At 38.9% G+C, this 20,548-nt stretch overlaps 1 protein-coding gene across 4 annotated transcripts in view; it reads right to left on the bottom strand.

The window, feature by feature from the left end:
* opa1 (OPA1 mitochondrial dynamin like GTPase) overlaps positions 1-20,548 on the bottom strand; it is a 37,763-nt gene that overhangs the window by 16,341 nt on the left and 874 nt on the right. Inside the window, exons 2-29 of one of the 4 annotated variants that reach the window (XM_023263274.3) lie at positions 18,963-19,287; positions 18,643-18,739; positions 18,441-18,548; positions 17,524-17,577; positions 15,651-15,733; positions 13,839-13,994; positions 11,324-11,377; positions 10,950-11,054; positions 10,551-10,637; positions 10,080-10,193; positions 9,721-9,801; positions 9,542-9,616; positions 9,367-9,438; positions 8,921-9,020; positions 8,681-8,811; positions 7,715-7,787; positions 7,322-7,394; positions 7,108-7,223; positions 6,011-6,075; positions 5,683-5,759; positions 4,598-4,763; positions 4,109-4,261; positions 3,745-3,853; positions 3,037-3,116; positions 2,645-2,785; positions 2,323-2,439; positions 2,118-2,211; positions 1,486-1,596 (exon numbers count right to left, since the gene is read on the bottom strand). In XM_023263274.3, the coding sequence (XP_023119042.2) occupies positions 1,486-1,596; positions 2,118-2,211; positions 2,323-2,439; positions 2,645-2,785; positions 3,037-3,116; positions 3,745-3,853; positions 4,109-4,261; positions 4,598-4,763; positions 5,683-5,759; positions 6,011-6,075; positions 7,108-7,223; positions 7,322-7,394; positions 7,715-7,787; positions 8,681-8,811; positions 8,921-9,020; positions 9,367-9,438; positions 9,542-9,616; positions 9,721-9,801; positions 10,080-10,193; positions 10,551-10,637; positions 10,950-11,054; positions 11,324-11,377; positions 13,839-13,994; positions 15,651-15,733; positions 17,524-17,577; positions 18,441-18,548; positions 18,643-18,739; positions 18,963-19,287 (3,017 nt within the window). The remainder of the gene's footprint in view (positions 1-1,485; positions 1,597-2,117; positions 2,212-2,322; positions 2,440-2,644; positions 2,786-3,036; positions 3,117-3,744; positions 3,854-4,108; positions 4,262-4,597; positions 4,764-5,682; positions 5,760-6,010; positions 6,076-7,107; positions 7,224-7,321; positions 7,395-7,714; positions 7,788-8,680; positions 8,812-8,920; positions 9,021-9,366; positions 9,439-9,541; positions 9,617-9,720; positions 9,802-10,079; positions 10,194-10,550; positions 10,638-10,949; positions 11,055-11,323; positions 11,378-13,838; positions 13,995-15,650; positions 15,734-17,523; positions 17,578-18,440; positions 18,549-18,642; positions 18,740-18,962; positions 19,288-20,548) is intronic. The other 3 variants (XM_023263276.3, XM_023263277.3, XM_023263278.3) reach the window with 3 other exon arrangements.

Raw genomic sequence — 20,548 nt, forward strand, 5'->3', positions numbered from 1 at the left:
TAAAATGAGGAGACGGGTTACCTGTTTTAAAATCTATCCACTGAGTCTAGTCTGAATCCTACCAGAAAGGAAAACCAATCTGTGTTCCCAAATCAGCTCTATGTGGATACATCAAGATTTCTATATCCACAGAAACACCAAACAATATGCATTCTAGTGGCACAGTCCAAGGCATGACTAATACTCAACAACTACACTGGTAGTTACTGGTGTTTGTATGTGTGTATCTGAATGGAAAAGCATGAAAAGCACAGAAATCCTCCTCATCCATCTCTGGTTACCATTAACCCCAGGCTCAAACTGAGACCAGACCAGTACTGTGCTCTGACTCATACAAGCCACTTCACGCAAACACAACAAACGAGGCTCAAAAAGTATGACATTCATTTGCAATATGTGTTTGGGTCGGAGCATGATCTTTGCAAACAGATTATGATTCACTTTAAAAATATAATATTCCCCCCAGACCCCATTTTGGGGTTGACACTAACCTAACTTAAACATAACTTATGCAATAAGCAATAAAACTGATCAGCTGGTCTTTTTCTATAAGTGGGTGGCAACACTTTTGCAATGTTAAGTGAGATGCCCTATGGTCAAACCAATGTGTGATTTCATTTTAAGACATGCATTGTCACCGAATAAGAACCAGGTACCACATCCTGATGTGTAAGTGTGCCAGGAGGAGGCTTTGATTGACAGAGAGAAAGAAAGAGCACATAAGTCTGAGGTTGTCTTTTAGGAACATGGGCACTCTGCAAATTTTGCTGCATTTAATCAGCATGGTTGTGTTAACAGAGAGCCTGGCTGGTACACACTGCTAGGCAGACTTGCACATGCTCCATTCCCTCGTATCTCATGTGCCAATTAAAGCCTCCGTATATATTTCAGAAACACACCTTTGTATGTAGGAGGGGTGTTATCACCGACATATATGTCAAGTATATTTATATCTAACCCCCTATGGCAATCCACACATGAAGGTTATACATATGGCATGTTGGGTTTTAGCTCCAATGTAGGCAGCGATCAATAAAAAGGTTAGTTCGAATTTTTGACAACAGGTGCAACACGGAAGTACTGTAGCTTATATATAAAAAAAACTGTCTTGTGTCTGAGACAAAAGCACAGAGAATCTTCTTTAAAAAAGAAGCTATAAAAGCAGCTGTTCAGCTGACATTCAAACTATTTAAACATGCCTGTACTGCCAGCCTGATGCATTAACCAAGTAATCCAGCTCCATCAGACTAGTCAATGTGGAGCACCACTGACACCTACTGATGACTTCCAGATTTCCTGTAATGGACCCATTCACCAAATGCACTAGAATCCACGGAAGCCGTAACGACAATCACATGCACATGGCCCTCATAACAACCACTGAGACAAGTTTAAATAGTGATAATCTACATCCTTACTAATATTAATTTAGCTTTTGAGTATGTACGGTGTGTTTTCTGCTGGGTAAGTCTTTATGTGTCTTACTGAGATCCTCGGCCAGCTGGACTCTGCGGCCAGTGATGAGGTGGATCTTCCTCTCCGTGTCTTCCCCAAAGTCATCCAGCACTTCCTTCACATTTTTCTCCAATCGGCGCACTGAGAAGACGAATGAGAAAAAACACATACACAAAGGATAATAATCAATATTTGATCCCACAACAATGCATTCAATTGCTCTGTTCCTGTTCTGTTAGAATTATGTAATCAAGATATTTTACCATCATTAAAATGTTTGAGAGAAAGGAACTGTCTGTTTTCACAAACAGCATTCAATTTATTATTGAATATGTATTGATGATCTGGATAACTGTTATAGAGCCTGGGTAAAATATATGTATACAATAGTAAAGGTTGTGCAGCTACTCAGTCAAGCGTATCTGGACTGCTTTTAAATATTTGGTAATGGAGAGCATCACTTCAAAAAGAAAAAAAACACTAACAAAAAATTGCACATTGAATCATCTTCCTGTATAATTTAATGTGGCACTGATAGAACAATTTATTCCATCAAAAAAGTTAAGAACGTAATAAGCAAAACTCCCAGCAATAATACTTGAAATTACAACTCAGCTCACAAAAATGGTCAAAGTCTTCCATTATAAGTCCACTATCCTTACCCTCTGTGTTGGTGAGCTGCTGTCGGAGAGTGTTGGCTGTGATGACCAGCATCCTCTGGATTCTCCAAAACAGTACCACGTCATTGCACTCCAACTGGAGGAAAATTCAGGAACATAGTTACGTTTTGCACCCAGTCACATCGAATGATGTTACGACAAAGCCGGAAGAGAAGATGAATAAGGACAACATATCTTCTCTGCTTACCTCAGAGTCAACAAAGTGTCTCTGGTAGTAGTAGAAGCCTCTTTTGCACAGGTTGCAATGGGACAATGCCTTCTGCAAAAAGTGTCGGCGATACAGCTGATGCCACGTGTCCTTGATCTGGCCAAATATGGAAGTATTTCAGCAGTTAATCGATGCTAGACATAATGCATCATATCGCTGTTGTCATTTTTAAAGAAGACCAAGATGGTGTAAACTGGCAGAAAAGATAAAGTGAGGAAAAACAAGGACTTTCACCTTTATTATTCAGTCTTAACATGTTTCTCCTAAACTTTGTTTCGATAATCAGATGCTTTCATCTTACCAGAACTGGATCAACTTCAACCCCTCGTCCCTCCAGGTTCTTCCTGACTGTGGTGACCTCATCGTTAGCCAAGTAAGCTGTGTGGTCATCGTGCAGCTTCAGCAAGCGCTCCAGCTCATTTTTTGTTTCATTACGGATGTGCTACAATGTCAGAGAAGAGTAAGTGAGCATTGTCTTCTCAATGGCAAACGACTATTTAGATGCAGAAAATTATTTAATGTATTGTGTGCTTGGATTTATAAGCTGTGCGGAGATCTACACTAATGTTGCAGCTTAAAATATACCATTTATATCTAATAAGTATCCTCATAACTTTTACACTTCACAGTTTTAGAGGTAAAATCCTAAAAACATCATGGCTACAATTTTTGGGAAAATGCTGCAATTCTGACCTGATCTGGTGTACGGTTCTTCCAGTTCAGCCACCTCTGCTTCCAGTCTGGACCCACCATGTCTCTGATTACTGATTCAGCTACAGAGGGAAGAGAGTAGAAAACAAGGAGAAAAGAAACAAAATGAAACTGTAATAATGTTATGATTACATGATTAAGCAATCTTTCTTATCCCATGTATTTCATCTCAAACATAAAAACAGACTCTATAACCCGGCAACAATGCAGATAACTTAATACTAGAGGACAGAACAAATTCATAACCACTGACAAACTTTGAGGACAGCTAAGTGTCTGTGATGTCCTTGAAAAGTCATTTGATCTGTAGCTTCAGAGGATTCAGAGGATCAGACCTCAGTGAGTCTTAATGCTGTGCTTGGTCCAGAAAAGAAATATGATAGAGTCCCTCCAAGTGCAGAAGGCACCATAAATGTCTGCTACTTCCACACATTCTATTCATTGGAGTGCAATCTTCAGTGGTGGAGGGGGGAGTTGTCCAGTACTGTCACATTTTGTGACAATATCTATGAAAATTAAGCTTTCTGTTGTTTTCAACATCCTTGTTTGTGAAGTGACAATAAATGGCACTGTGCTGTGTTAATGGTTTACTTTGTGAAATGATATGCACATCTATGAAAGACATTTTAAATACTGCAACATGTAGGCTATCACAAGTTTAGGGCTGGAAGGTGAGTGACAATAACTTACTGTCTTTAAGGCGTGACTGCAAAGTTTCTTCCATGAACTGGATTGCTGCATCCCACTGTGGCTTGTCTGTGATGGACCGGTCTTCTAGAGCATTGTGCTGGATCACCCTCTGATACAACCAAACACAAGGCAAGGGGAAAAAACACAGTATTAGTTGAGCTGCAATGTAACTGCAGTGCATATTAAGTACTATACCATGTGAGCCATAAGTTAGATTCAAAGGTTTTGCATCAGTGTCTGCAAGCCGAGTTTTTTCTTGTTCATCGCACATCATCATGAAATTCTGTCTGCTTAGAGTTCAATCAACAAGTACGTGTGCTCTCGGTATCCTTGCTCCTTTTGAGTGGATTTACTGTGTGTTTACCAGGCTGTCCATGGCCCTCTCATTCCACTTGTGTCTCTTGATGCTCTCATCCTTCACAGCCTCCTTTAGCTTGTCAAAAATGTCATCCTGGTCTTTGCCTTTGTATTCAGCCATGAAGCGGGCAAACTCCTCCTGCAGTGTCTCCCAGGCAACCTGACGGGGTCAAAGTATACAAAGTATAAGGAGGAAAGAGGGCATTGCCAGATTTTATATTCTTATAAGTTCTGCAGTTTGTATCAACAGAGCTCAGTCAAATGTTGTAATAAAAAATAAAGAGAAAATGAAATTAGAGAGCAATGCAACATTACACAATATGCAATACTTTAAAATGTCAAAGCCTCATTCACTGAAACACATTTGGGAATTCCCTCTTATCATCAAAGGGTCAACTCAAAAAAATATTCTGACTTTATTTTAGCAACAATCAGCATCTTACTTTTAACAAATTATAATATGACCAGTTGTATAAAGTCAGACAGTCTGCTTTACCTCCAGTGCTTTGTGTGGGAGCTGCTTGTCAGTCCACTGCTTGAGCTTAATGTCTACAGTGGTGTTAAAGGTACCAGAGTCCATTGTTTGGGCAGCAGGCAGGTAGATGTTCTCGATTACATGAGTGGAAACACGTTCCCACAGCTTCTTCTGCAGAATAGCTTCCCTGCAAAGGAGAGAAAATAATATGTCAATTTCCAAAAGAGCTATATTATAATTTGGACCACACCCTAAAGATGGTATTTCAATTTTAGTTCTACGTGTTCTAGAACCTGAATCTTAAGTGAACACCTTTAAGATTTGGGACATCATTTTTAGTGACTCAGTGTCGAAAGAAATAACGACTTTAAAGGAATTGTTCTTAACGGAGATGCTTTCACATAGGCAGCCACAACTACTCTGACTGCACTTAGTTACAAACTCCAACACAACTGTGCTATGACCCTGTTAGCAGCTAACAGCATCTCCTCTCTCACTCTTTCTCTCCATGGCAGTGTGACTGTAGAACAAAACCCTGAGTCCCCCCGAGTCTTTAGCACCCGCGAGACCAGAGCGGTGTTGCACCTCTCACATTTATCATAAACACACACTCATATTTCATTAGACTCCCCTTTTGTTCAAGCTAGCACTGCTCACTGTCAATAAGCGCTATCTCCAATAGTGTTGGCTGGCTGCAGGCTGGCTAACAGGGCCACCCTTGTTCCCAACCATAGGCCATTTATCAGTGTATTGATCTGAGAAAACTGAGGGCACGCACACAGGGGATGGTCACAACACCATGCATACATCTCATTTAAGCAAGGTTTTCCTCATTGTAAGTGAGGTATAACGATACATTCACAAAGCAGGCACAGAGAAAGATCTTAAGCTCGTTTTAAAAATAGCTCTAACTCGTTGCAAATATACAATCTAACTGCCTTCAGATAAAGACCAGGCAGACAATTTAACACTGCTCCGTCCCCACAAAGTGGCATCTCATTAAGACCAATATTCTACACAGAAAACACCGATACTAACAATAGTATTAGAGATAGTAACCAAATATAATAAAAGGACAAACAGATATTAGTTCATCATTAACTTACCAGTGCTGTGGAGTCACTTGACTCAAACTAATGACTTCATCCAAGATTTCATTTTTGGCCTTTTCATAGAGTTCATTCTGCAAAAACAGAAAATGACAACTGTAACAGCTGTATTATTACTACATGTCATTTTCGATGGACAGCTGCTCTAATATCGGTTTTTAAATTCTTGTTTTTATCTTGACAAAGGTGTTTTTTTTTTTTTATAAATTGCATTTATGAAAACAGGGTCACCTATCAGAATTGCTTTGTTTATATGCAGGTTTGTATCCAACTTTTAGGAGAGAGCAACGTATATTTTACTAGATTTGCCATTTGTGTTTCTTACCCTGTCAAGCTCTCTCAAACGAGGGTAGTTGTTCTTCCATTCTGTCTCGAGGTTGAATCGCGATGCTTGGGAGAAGCAAGACAGTGATAATGAACATTTGGTTTAACAATGTTTAACAACATACAGATCAATGATATTTAATTTTATATTTCAAATAAGTCAAAGTTGATTGAAATACAACAACAAACAATAGTACCATCATTAAGCTTTATTAGAAACTCGAGCTGGTCCCCAAATTCATTTATATTGTGATGTGTCAGGTGCTCATTTTCACGCTTGGATAATTCTTATCCCAAACATGTTTTTATTGCTTTTCCACCTTTGATGCTAAGCTCCATCAAACAGCAATTCTCTATAATCAACAGGCAATCACCATACAGACAGGGCCTGCTTTGTTTTCACTTGCTATGATATAAAGGCAGCTTTCAGACTGCTAATGGTGTCTATCCTTTAATAACACTGTGTGAGGACTTTGCACACTCACTCTCTTAACTGGTCCCTGAGGAGTTGAGGCAATGGGGCCAATCACACACTCTTTATCAAAAGTCAGAGTTTTATCTCACACATATTCACACAGAGAGACAAGCACACGAAGCTTACGGCCCTATCCACAGCTCCCTATCCACAGTGGAGATTAGGCTAATTGCTGGTTTGTGGAGCCGTAGTGGCGCCAAGAATGGAGGATGGAAGCCAGCTGCGTGTGATTTGATGGGATATGGATCGATACACAACACAATGGGCCTATGGGAACTGCAGTCTCATGGCCATAAATCTCCGATGCTGTTAGCAATGGGCTTGTGATTGTCTAGACTAATTGTAGTTGGAAGGCAGGACAGAGGGGGTGGAGAAGTGTGGCAGGTGGGCTGAGGAATACCAATACAGGGAGACTGAAGAGTCAGTAGCAGAGCAGTACAATCACCTGCTCTGCTTACAGTTAATGGATAAAATTTTACTACTATGTCCGTTTGCACAATTAAATCACGCACTGTAATGCCAGCAGATTTAGATATACACATTTATCAAATGGAAAAACACAAATCAAATGAATCAAAGAGACCTCTCTGGGAGAGAGAATTGTTCTAAAGGTTCTGTCATACCTTTGAAGACATCAGCTTGCTGCTCTACAGACTCCCTGACCATCTTCCAGAAACAATCAGAGACAGCCAGGCTCAAGTTCTTGGTGGTTACCTGGTGGGCTTTCAGCATGCCATCCCTAGTTCCATGAATAAATAATTTGTAAACTTAAAACACTTACCGAAATAATTCGTATGATGAAGCACTAATGGTTGTTGAAATTAAAATATAACTTGCCTCAGTAATCTGGAGTTCTGGAAAAAGTCTTCCTCATAATCTTTGATGGAATCTATGCTTTCAGCATTGCTCCCTGGGCACAAGTAGTGAGCAGAACAAACGATAAGTTAATGATTTGATGATACAGAATGATAATAATTATAACATTTACATTTGCGTAACTATGCACGCTACATATTGAAGTTTAAGAAAAGTTACACAGTGCAAAAATGTCCCTACAAAATTGTATATGCAAGCAACAATATGATGTAAAAACATAAACAATCTTCAACTTTCTTCCTGGTTACTACAAAAGGTAGATAAAGTTAACAAAACTGGGACATGATTTTAAAGTAATCATATAGTGATATAAAGTAAATGCAGCCTGCAATGTCACTCAATAACAGATGTTACCTTTTCCTGTCACTACAGCAAAGTAGCCCAGGGCTTTCATGGGAAATAGTTTGCCCTCCACTATTTGCTGGATCTGAAAAAGAAGATTTTAAAGAAAGGACTTGAATTCTTCATTCTGCTGTGTGAGCCTTTTCAAGCACTGGCTCACTGAGGTACCATTCTGAAAGGATTGAGCGCCCTCTTGTGGGTTAGTTGGAAATGGTTTCACTCACAGTGGCCAAAATTTATTGTCTGGTTTGAAGAAATGTGCAAATGCAGTTTTTTGTTCCTCAAAGTCAACTTTAGCATAATTTTTTCACTATTTATGTGTCTTCCAGTCAAATAAGTATAGCAGTTATTATGATTAGCAGCCACAACAGTGAAGCTGGTACAGTTTTTACCTTGCAAGTCTGTCAATGTGTGTGTGATCATGGCAAAATGCAGCCCTGAGGACAATTACTGTAATAGGACCTGCCACAAAGGCAGTGTTGAGTACTTTGGCAGGTTTTCTATGTCTGTGGTCAGATTTTGTGTTTCTCTCAGTCAATACTTTAGAGCACCCAGAGATGACAAACGCTGTGCTTTGTTAGTATACAGATAAAACTGAAGAATGATGAGGACAGATTTTGTGTATACTATAGTCGTACAACAGCATTGTAACTATGCAAGATATAGTCCCAAAACTTTACAGGTATGTAGTTGAGATCAAAATAAGGGGCAAGTTTAAAGATGGGTGTGGTCCAACCTACGAGTCCCAAATAATTACTACAGGATGACATGACAATTGGTGTAATTTCTTCAAAACCTTTTATCATTTAAGAATTTAAGACATTAATACATTGTGTTTTTTGTGTAAGAAATCTGTAGATAGATCTGTGTTTTCATCACAAGAATTGTGATAAAATAGGTGAATAGATCCACACCATAAATAGTCTTTATAACTCTGTACAAATACAACACCATGTTGGGGCAGTCATGCTTTCTTACTCTGCTTGGGCTGGCCAGGTTCTTCTCAGCCAAGTCCACTTTGGTCAGTACAAAGATGGTCCTCTTCCCCTGAGGGTCCATCTGACTAACCAAGTCGGTGACAATGCTTCGCTCCGCATCCACGCTGCCATCTGCACAAAGAGCAATATGGTCAGTCCTGTTACAGATCATCTGCTCACTGTGATACCTGCTGGCTGTATATAAGATTGTAGTAAACAGGAATGTGTGCTCATGACTCACCCTGAATACAGAGGATGATTGCATTGGGGTTTTGCATGTAGGCCTTACTGATGCTGAAGATGGTTTCCTTAGTGTCTGATGCCATGCCTGCAGTGACCGTCTGTGAAATATACACATCAACTAACTTTTTAAACACTGTTGAATCATAAACATATCCCTTGTATCTGATGGTAAATCTATAAATGGTCAGCTCATGAGGAAGAAGGATTATATATCTTTCTTGAAGATATCTTTCCTTTTTTATGTAAAAAAACTTAGAGCAGCAAGTAAGATAAGTAAAACCTGGATCTAAGTAAGGTGGGACCTACATCCTATATTTATGTTGAGGTGGTGTGGAATAAGTAAGAATAAAGTACATGTGCACACAATACAGTAAGGATTCCAGTACACTGACAAAGGAATATGACACCATTTCCACCCTTATCAATTCAATAACGTATACTCACACTGATTACTCCTGGTAAGTCAACAAGTACCATCCTCTGGATGCCAGGGCCTTTGACACTCAGGGATATTGTCTAAGGTGTGAAAGAGAAAATAGAAGTTTTAATGGAAAACTACTGAATTAAACGAGCAAATAAGAGCTTCATTAGCAATTAGAATGGAGGCACTGTGTCTTACCTCGGAGCTGACTGTCTGCCCCTCCTTCACACTCTTCCTCATCCTCAGCTCAATCTCATGCCTCAGAGCAGCAAGCTGCAGGGCACAGGAAGAAAGAACGTACAATGGTGTAAAAAAGCAGCTGGGTTCAAGCTGTAAAGCATTTTAGATGGATGAATAAATGAATGAATGTTACTTACGTCCTCCTCCTTGGTAAGGTCGAATTCTCGACCACTGTCCTTGAACAGGGCCACGTGGTGGGGGCCTTCACTTAATGTTACCTGCAAAAAGAAGGGAACACATGTATTTAAAACCACAAAAAAAATAGGTTAATACTGGGCTAATTTACAGGCCCAAAACACCTTAAACTCTTGATTGACAGTAGTCGGTCAAATCTCTCTCCATTCTGGTAGAGCAACATGTCTATGCTATCATTTTATAACTATGTCATGACAACAAATTTGGCATGAAGCGTAGTTTGAATATATGCGTGAATCTTTGTTTTGAATTCTTTTCAAAGAAGAACTACACAATCAGTCGCCGCTGTGGCTCCATGCACCTTAACAGGAGACCGTGTCATCATTTCTCCTGAGCCCCTGGGGAAGATCCTGGCCTGGGCTATCATCTCAAGTACGCTTGTCTTTCCAGCACTCTGATCCCCAACCACGACCACCTGAAACACAAAAGGCGAGATAGATTAATAGAGGAGAAAAGATGACAAAAAGAGGACAAGTAAACCTAATGGCATAAGGTCAGTGGAAAAGGAAACCGGAGGTATTATGTGATGTTACCAGTGATGTAAGATTAGTGATACTAGTCTAGAAATTTGATGTGTGAGTAATACAAATTACGCTGTCAATTCTACCGCAAAAATAAATGCAAAATATTTTAACTTCAATGTGTTTTTTGAAAACAAGAAAAAAATCTTTAAACTGCACTGTAAATGACATCATCTTAAACAGGTGGGGAGCCAACAGATATATACAAGTAATGAAAATGTATCTTCCATTTAACTACAGTTCTTCCTTACCCTGGGTAAGTGGTCCTGGGTGTTGTAGTTGGCGTCGTAGTCAGATAAGATGTCCAAGACTTCAGAATACAGGTCAATAAGGGATTTCTATACAAGGAGACACAACAGAAAAGATATACCAATGATTACATTGCAATTAGTTGTCCTGATCAAAGAAGGAACAACAAATGAAACAGGAGAAAAATTAAACTCATGAGGTAGTGTTACAAGCAGTCTACACAACAAATGTTGTCCCATTGCTGCTCAACATGGACATAATTAGGCAATGTTCTTGTATTTGTAATATTCATGTGTGATTAAGCAATCCCAAATAAAGCAAAATCCACACAAGGGTAAAGGGGAAAATTTTAAAGTTATGTTTGTGTCCATCACTCCATCACGTGGTCATTTATAACTCACCTTCACTTTCCTTTGGTGAATTCCTTTATCATCTTTTTGCAGCACCACTTTCCTTAACTCTTTATTTTCCTTCTCCAGTCTCTCCAGCATGCGCTGATACTTTAACTAAGAGATAAACAGTTATCCAATCAACAATCAGCATCAGTAACACTTATAAAAAAGTTTTTTTCCGATAAATTTGGTGTTTGCATATGATCTTGATGTGCAACTGCATCAATTCTGAGATGAACAAATTCTCCATTTGACTTTCAGGCCATTTGCATCACCATTAAGGGCAATTCTATAACACAATGAAATACTCGAAAATGTAAAACTCATAAACCAGAAGAAATTCAATTTAGATTTTAGCACACAAAAAGCAAGACACAGCCTACCTGGGTACGGAGGAGTTCTTCTTGAAGCTGGTCTATCTTTTCTTTGTCTGATGACTAAAGGTCATAGTCGAACCAAAGAAAGAGAACAGCAACATGTTGCATTAATGCTTCCTTTCTGTTTTGAAAATAAAGGCTTCCAGTTACTCTTGCAGTAAAATTTCATAAGAATGAAATCCCACCAGCACCACAAACGTTCGTGCACACTGTATCACAGAGAGAACCAAATCTGAGAGTCAAGTTATTACATTGAGAAAGGAACAAAATTTTCATGAAGACATTTCTCATTCTGGTATTACTCAGCTTCGATCAACAAGCTTTGATTCACAAACAGGCACAAATCACAGTGAGCCCAGTAAAATCTGGCTGAATAAAAACACAATCATTTTGTCATTACAGCTTGCTTTTTCATGATTGAGATCTGATTATAGATTATATACAACATGTTTGTTAGGATGAGAGGCAGAACAGGAAGCAGAAGACACAGCGGACATGAACAAATGGGACTGGCAGCAGAAGAAAAGGAATTTAACAGACAGACACACCAAACTACTTCATCAAAAACTATTTCTATAGTACACAACAAGGACAGTAAATGTGCTTCTGGAGATCAACTAGCACTGTGTCGAAAAGGTGTATCAAACAATTGTGACTATTTGTTATGAAAAGGCTTATTTGGACACTATTAAACAGCTTTACCGTACTGTTGATGAAGCAATAAACTTTTAAAATAAAAGTTAAGTCCATTCACGGTAGTCTCAAAAAGTGCAGCTCACACCATGCAGCAGGTTGCCATTCCACTCCATGCCGTGCTTCCGTACATTAACGTACTGCTGATGAGTATCCAGCCATTTGCATTAGAGAATCAGGCTGAGCTTGTCGCCATTTTTCTAGACTAAGCTACGAAGGTCCATGCATGCCCCTCCTACAGCGCACTTTCAGACCAAATCTTAACAGAGCTTGACAATCTATGGGGTGATACGTGGAGAGTAGTGTTGGGTAATGAGGGGGATAGACTAAAATATATTGATAGGCTAGTTCATCTGCATATCCAGACAATTTTAAAATGTGACAAAAAATATCTAAAAGCCCTGACATAATGGCTTAAGTAGAGGGCAAAACATATGTCCGTATAAAATATGATGCGATCCAATCAAATAGCAATCCAACAAATACTTTCAGATTAGCTGATTAAAGCGTGTTTCATTTTGTTTTAAGATTGTGTTGCTCTTGTTTTCTACATGGCAGACACAGCTAAATAAAAATGGTTAATTAAAAGCCATAATAGAGATTGTATTTGTTGGATGGCTACAATGCAGCTGGTAGATATCAAATAATATATACAGTTGTGAACAAAAGTTTACACATGCTTGAAAAGATCATGTATATCATGGCAGTCTTGGGTTTCCAATGAACCCTATAATAAATCCTATGATTGTAGAATCATTGCGCACATGTTTTTGTCACAAAAAGCAATGGTGGATTTTGGTTCTTTCTTAGATTTAGTATAGGTCTTCTGGAAAAATGAAATCTAATAGGTCAAAAATGTACATCCAACAACTTGAATAATGAGTTTTGGCAATGTAGATAGCTGTGTTAATCAAATTTTCTTAATGGAATGATTTCTGAACTTCTCATGAGAGATTACACTTGACTACAGCTGTTGACTTTTCTGAACCAGTTTAAATAAGGTCCATTGGTTACACTCATCAGATTGTGCCACAAATGCTAAACTGGGGAAATCTAACGAGCTCAGCACAGGAAAGGGAAATTATTGACTTAAACACATCAGAAAAGTCACTTGGAGCCATTTCAAAGCAGCTACAGATACTAAATCATCTGTGCAAACAACTGTAACCATAGAGTGCATTGTACATTTGTGTCACACAAGATTTATTCTTAAATGCAGTTGGATGTTCTAAAAAGACAATGATCCCAAGCAGACATCAAAAATGGTAACGAAATGGCTAAATTTGACTGCCTCAACACTGCTCTCTCCAACGTCCTTATTTAAATCCATCAGGAACCTGTGGACAGTGCTGAAGAAACAAGTCTGTGTCAGAAAGTCAACAAATTTTGTTTAACTGCACCAAATTCTTTCACGAGGAGTGGTCAAAGAACTAAGAACTTGCCTGAAAATTGTGTACCTCTACCAAATACGCCTAACTGATGTCAAAATTGCCAAGTGACATTGAACCAAATATTAGCATTGCTGCATGTATATTTTTGATCTGGCAGATTTTCTCATATTTCCAGAAGACCTATAATAGGTATGTGAAATGACCAAAATGCATCAGCTTTTTTTGTGACAAAGACATATGTGTTTCAAAGATTCTATCATAGAAAACTAACAGTTATATGAGTCATTACAAACTCAAGACTGCCATGATATACATGGTCTTCACAAGTGTATGTAATCGTTTGTTCACAATTGTGTATGTATAGTTTGCTCCTATGCTCTAATCTTTATTTAGCCACTGGTAGGATAGGGCGAATCTAAGTGGGGTGGGACCTTCACCTTGCGCTTCTGTTGAGGGGGGCTGGGGTTCGGAGGCGGACTGGGAACAGGCTCTGGCGGTGGGGGACGCGCACTATTGGCAGCAGCGGCCCGTTGGACTTCCTCCTCGTGCCGCTGGATCTGCTGCTGAATAAGAATGAGCTCCCCAAGCAGACCCTGCTGGGGTACGTCATAGTGAGAGAGAGGTGGGAGGAGCAACAAAAACAACAACCGGCCACTACACTAGTCAGCCTCACAGGCGAATGCTTTGCCCAAAACAGGGCTACGACAGAGGAAGCATGACCAGCGTCGCATCCACTGGCACCGGTGTCATTCAGGCTGGAGAATCACAATTAAGTCAAGGCTTATGTTGAAAAACAATCAAGGTCTTTGGCATTGCTAATCTTGCCACCATCATCAGTGCAACTCAACAAGGTCAGTCTCTCTTAAACACTGAAAGGAGATGCCAAACCTTGCCTGATTGAAAGCAGAAGAGGCAACTAATACCACAACCAATGCCTCTCAGCAAGTGGCAACAACAGTGATTCTGTTGTTTTTCCTCACCATCATGCACCACTGTGGAACCATGACTATGAGTTCACCATGATTCTCACAACACTTTAACGGAAGGGCATACTTTGGCAGAATAATATGCTTAGAAGACAGATGAAGTTTTACAGTAGCTGTAAAATGACCAAGACCCTAACTTCTGACCACAGTGCTTTAATGTGCTGCAACACAATTGGTCTGATGATGCTGAAGATGATTATAAAAAAGCAAAGCAAGCATAAGGGTACTGATCTATGGGGTGAAGCACAAAGCATACTGAAGAGCAGGTGAAATCTGCCTTAGTTCAGGGGTCCCCAACATGACATCTTAGTCAAATCTTGTGCTGGGTTTGCGTTTTCACTTTGTGAAATGTGCATATGATACCTGGACCTGGTAAATGTAATACGAAGAGAAACATTCACTTGTAAAAGTTGTGTTTTGTTCATGTTGGAGACCATGATTCCAGACTAAAAGCAGGAAATAGGAAAGGAATGTCATTTTTGCAATGTACCTCTTTTAAATGTCAAACCATCAAATAATTTTCCTATATTTAAACCTTGTAAAATTTTAAAACACACAACAAACATAAAAAATAGAAAAGAGAGACACTGAAACCACTAAGAACAAAACCTCAGATGAATAAGAAAGAAAAGGGACAACAGAAATAAAACAAATGCAGTTGAAGTGTTTTGTCAGAGAAAGTTACACAAGAAAACCTAGAAAAAAAAGGTCATGTCTTATGAATGAATAAGCAGTAAGGCAAAGGTAAAGTAAACTGTCACACACTTATCAGAGTGTGTAAACTCTCAGGTTGAGGAGAGCCGCTGCTCCCTGTAACACTGTCAAAGGAACTAAAACACTAATTATCATTACAGGCTGACATAAAACTCACATTTCACATTCAGAAGAACTGGTAGAATCAAAATGTATCCCAAAATACTACATTTCTAATTATTACATAAGATACCCAGTACAAAGCATTTAGAGGTCTTTTTTATTTCAAGTGCTTTATGTGCAAATGATCTCCTATAATTATTACAAAGTATATCTTGGAACAACATATATGATCTTTGATGCCAGATCTTTGAAGCTCTGTGAATCAGCATTTTTGAACATAATGTCACTTAAACAATAAAAACTCATGTTTACATTTTGATTCAGTTGACTACAGTTCTTGGCAGTGAAATGAAAAGCATCCAAGCTGCAGGCAGGAGCTGAGTGAAGCCGAGCTGTGATGGCACAGAGCACAAAGCTGAGAAGTGTCAACAGGTTTCATAGACTTGCCTTTTTGTACTGCTTGTCACTGGCATCATGTGCTGCTGCAGCAGAAGAATCTGTGGCTTTTAGTTGAGGATCGCCTGAAGTTTCTACCAGAGGAGACAGAACAACTTGGTATAAGGTCACTAAAGAAAACGCATCAAGACTATTGCATGCTGAATATAATGACGCTCAGGAGATGGTAACACCTATAGCTCTCAAATAAAGCATGCCTGTGATTAGAGGAGTAAAGACCAGTGTGATTCAGATTCAAATGTTTGGAAAATGTTGCACTAATACATGAACATATGTATAATATATTTAAAACACACAATACACATTAACCCCTTAAAAATATCCTCAACATATTTAGTGCAGCTGGCATTCTTTGAGTCATTTGACAAACATAAAATCAAGATTCATCATCTCTCGCAGTGTTGACAGAAAAATTGAAATATTGTTTAGTTTAGGTAACATTTAGACAGCCATTACAGAAATTTTGGCTTCTGAATTTTCATGGGACAACATGATCAGAAATACAGATACTGTAGGTGGCAAAATAAGGACTGAGATAGCATGCATACAGAAAAATCATTTAAAGAATCATCATCTTGAAGAACTTTAATTTAAAACACTCATATGCAAGGATTCACAGGCACCTTATCAAAAGTGGCTTACTTAAACTTTTATGATGTGAATTATCATGCTGTTATTGTCATGCACACTGCAAAGTCTGCTTAGTCATATAACAGAAGCAGATGGAATAGGATAAGTATAGAGAATGCATACAAAAATATTGTATATATATGTATGTATGTGTATATATATATATATATATATACAAAAATAAATAAATAAATAAATAAATAAAAACTTCAAACTGTAATAGAAAAGACCTTTTGCGAAGCAATGAAAAGGTACATAAATAGGAGTGAAAAGAAGAGCCACAAACACTCCTTTGCTGTTTTTAATGACTCACAGTAGAGGTGTGGTGCCATTTGGCCTGGAAAGCTTTTGTACAAATGACTTTAGAAGATCAAGTCTTTTCCAAATACCACTGTACATTACCTTTATAACTTTAAACCATTTAACAGTTAAATCATTGTTAAATTCATCTCTATCAGTATTTTGCATCATTTAGAAAAAAAGAACGGGCATTCTTTTGCATAGAATGGCAAGAATTTTGAAGTCAAATAGATGTCTTCATTAACCTGCATTTTGTGTGCATTTTCCAAACATTTGAGTTTCAATAGCTAAAGCCAGAAAGAGATCGACCAAAAGATTAGCGATGAGACTGCAATTAAAGAAAGAAGAAACCCATACAGGCCAGGTGAGAGAAAGGGTAGAAGTCAAAGGAAGCAAAAACCACACTGGTAGGACAAAGTACAGCCAAGGACAGTCAGGTTAAAGAAAGTAAAAAGGGAAGAGGGGGACATAATACAGGCAAACAATGAATTTGCAGCTTCAGATCCTTTGTACAACATTTTCTTTTACTGAAACTGTGTATTGTGAAGAATGAGGTGGGTAATAGTGACCATTCAAGTTCTTTAAGGATGTTAAATAACTCCAAAAAAACGGGAGAAAAATATATTGAGAGAGACTTTTACTGAATCAGGGTAAAAAGATGTCAGCCACATACTGGCTGTAAAAATACTCCTGTGCATCCACCAAGATAGGACCTTTAAACCCTCTGCATGTCACACATTTAACTGAATAAAGAATCTGCATTAACAACAAACAATGCCACTGTTGACTACAGCGCTGGTCTGCAAACTGGTAGCCAAGGTCTCAGGAAGATGCTCTGCTGCTGCCAAATCATGGCAATGTGTTGGCACAATAGTGGTCAAACAGCGACAGAAAGAAAAGAGGGGCAGCGCTACTGAGTGCAGGGTTTACACACCTAACAACAGATGCAGACCAGAAGCTCCTTTGACTTCACTACCCAAACTCACACCTGTGAAGAATGTGGAGGAGGACAGGAGGGTGGGGGAGGAGAAAGGAAGAACAACACAAGATAAAAATCATAAAAGACAGAAGCAGAGGGATGATGGTCAAAGCAGGGACACAGCTAAATGATGTGAATTAATACAAAGCTGCTGCTGTGCCAGAGCTTCAAGTGAAGCAGTCATTTAATGAGGGACTGGTAAAAGAGATGAGTACACCCTTAACAGTGGCCTCATGCTCAATGAGGTCAAAATGTAATATTTAGTCATGGCAGACAATTCAGAGTTGCTCTATTAAAAAAGCATTTCACTGAATGCCAAGAGATTTGTAGGAAGAATTCAATATTTATTATATTTAGACTCGTCTCTTCATGGGTTATTAGAGTGAAATAAAAGGAATGAATTATTTGATTATTGCAGGAACAGACTTGTACTGTGGCAAGATGAACTATTAGCAATTTGGATGTTAGTTTTTAAATAAATATTATGAACATGACAATATTTAATTAGACATCACTCTACTGTACACTAACTTCCCTCTGTAGAACTTTTTAAAACCCACAACGGCACGCAGAAAGGTTGTAGCAGAGAAGCAGAAAATTACAAAATGAATCAAACTGTTTTGTCACAACTAACTCTCTATTGTCTTACTCTGTTAAGGTCACATCGAAGTAGGAGAGAGCAAAAATACAATACATGAAGCATGACACAATACATGGAGCATGACTCAGAGAAGAAAGTAGAAGCCAATCAAGTTTGGTAGCTTTGGAAGGCAGGTTTGCTCTTCAATTCCACTAGACACTCTGTCTGCACGTGCATTTTTGTTAATATGCATTAACTTTTGAAAGAAATAGTTGATGCTTTGTTCACTCACCAGAGGAGAGGAGGCTTTTAAGGAAAGTGAAGTTCTCTCCTATTTTGTCCATGTCAGGTAGTAGTTTGGCTATTTCTTCTATCTCCGGTAGAGCTTTGGCCAGTTTATCTGCGGATAAAATTAAAAGTGGAGAAGACAGTCGGGAGTTGCAACTCATAATTCAGTAAGAGGAAGACAATGCCATTAGTATTAAAACACTTACCAAAATCAATTTGTTCACTTAATTCCCAGACAAAGTCTGGAATGATCCAGTTGTATTCACTAAAATCCGGCAGCATGTCCTTCCACTCTTCATAGGTCTGCAAATAAAATGAAAACCCTTTGGTACTTTTGTCTGAATGACAGTTTTTCCTGTATTGTTTTTTTTTTAATAAGCACCAGTGTGACAGCTAGAACAACATATGGATGCATTGGGATCACGAATTGAAAAAGTGCCTGAGAAAGAATCCAGATGCACCTTACAGAATCAGCAAAACTAGAACTGCTGGTAACTTTTGATATTAAACAATAGAGAATACTGACCTTCTTAGCTGTGTAGCCGCCTCCCACTGCTGTTCCCAGCAGAATGTATCTGAGCCTTAGCAGCCGAGCAGCGAGACGGACCATCCAGAAGTTGCGCTGTTGCTGGTAGCCACGGCCCCCTGACCCTGGAGGAGGCTTAGGTGGCCTCATGGGCAACCGAGACATAGAGGTAAAATAGCGGGCTGCTGTGCGATGAGGTGGTCGCTGAGGGTTGGTGTTTCCCGAGTAGCGGTGGTGGATGGCACGGGACAGAGGGTGAAGCTTCTGCAGCGGTACCCGAAATCGTATCCCCATGTTGGTGGAGACCAGGTTCCTACAGGCCATGCTGTGAAGACAAAGATATTGAACAACACATTACAAGAGGTCGACTTCCTCATGTGTAAAATATAATCTCAAAAGATGCTTTTAGTCACCATGCCAATTTTAGCACTGATGATGCATGTATTGTTCAAATAGTAAGAAAACAATTTAGTTTGTTGCCAAGAAAAACATTTTACAAGATAAAAACATTACTTTGGAACAAGTAAATACTGGTTCTGGGTGTAACAATGGAGAAGCATAATACAGTTAAACAGGCATTTTTTCACTTCCAGTCTGCAACTTCATCAGCTAGAGGACCATTGATATAGAGAGAATCAAGTGATGTGTGTAACAGTGCCCATATAACTGGTAACTGTAGCTAGTGTATTAGTCTACCATACTGGGACAAGCTATCAGTAACAGAAGTGGTTCTTTGAATGCAAGTTATCTCCACAAGATAAGCAACACACAGGCAAAGAGGAGATGGTAGTTGTTGCATTCACTGACACTCTAATGTCCAAGTTTCAGTGAATGCAACAATGGTGTCCGAGTGCAAGTAAAAGCAGCATTAGACCACTGTTTAATTGTGTGTATCAGCCACAAGCTGTGTGTCCTATCTATAAACATCACAGAGTGCAAAAAAAACAGTTTGTGACTTTAATGCTTTCAGCTGTTTTAGGAGTCTTTCTTTTTACTTTATGAACTACCTTCAGCATCAGACAGCAGCAGGGACCATATAGGTGTCTCCAAAGCGAAAGACGTGGGCTCACAACTGGCAACTTCATTGGTTACTTATGATTATTTATTAATCCAGACATGAAGACAGGATCAATCAGAATCTACTAATAAATAAAACTGTGTACCATTCTTCACCTGAGACAGGTGAGCTGTCACACAGAAAGACGGAGTTCATCTGCTGTATTTGTTACACAGTCCCGAGCTCCATCACAGCTGGATATTATTTTACTCCATTAGTCTGGTCCGTTTGTTGAAGTCACAATATTTTACTGTCTTATCAAGTTTTATTATTGGGAAGATTATACAGCAGGATATTCGCAGCAGTGCTATTAATGTGTGTTGAAGAAGGCGACCTCTCTAATCAATAAAGTAACTAACAAAATATAGCAATGTAATGTAACAAGTACAACACATTTTATTGTACCATAAGAGGCTGTTTATTTAAAATATACTAATAAATTTTCATCACAAATGGATAGAATTTTCAGTACTGAAATCACAAATTATGTTTTGCCTGTGGGTGAATTTTCTCCTGGGTAATTCTGAAC

The sequence above is a fragment of the Amphiprion ocellaris genome, chromosome 2, assembly GCF_022539595.1.
Source record: "Amphiprion ocellaris isolate individual 3 ecotype Okinawa chromosome 2, ASM2253959v1, whole genome shotgun sequence".
Classification (NCBI taxonomy): Eukaryota; Metazoa; Chordata; class Actinopteri; family Pomacentridae; genus Amphiprion; species Amphiprion ocellaris.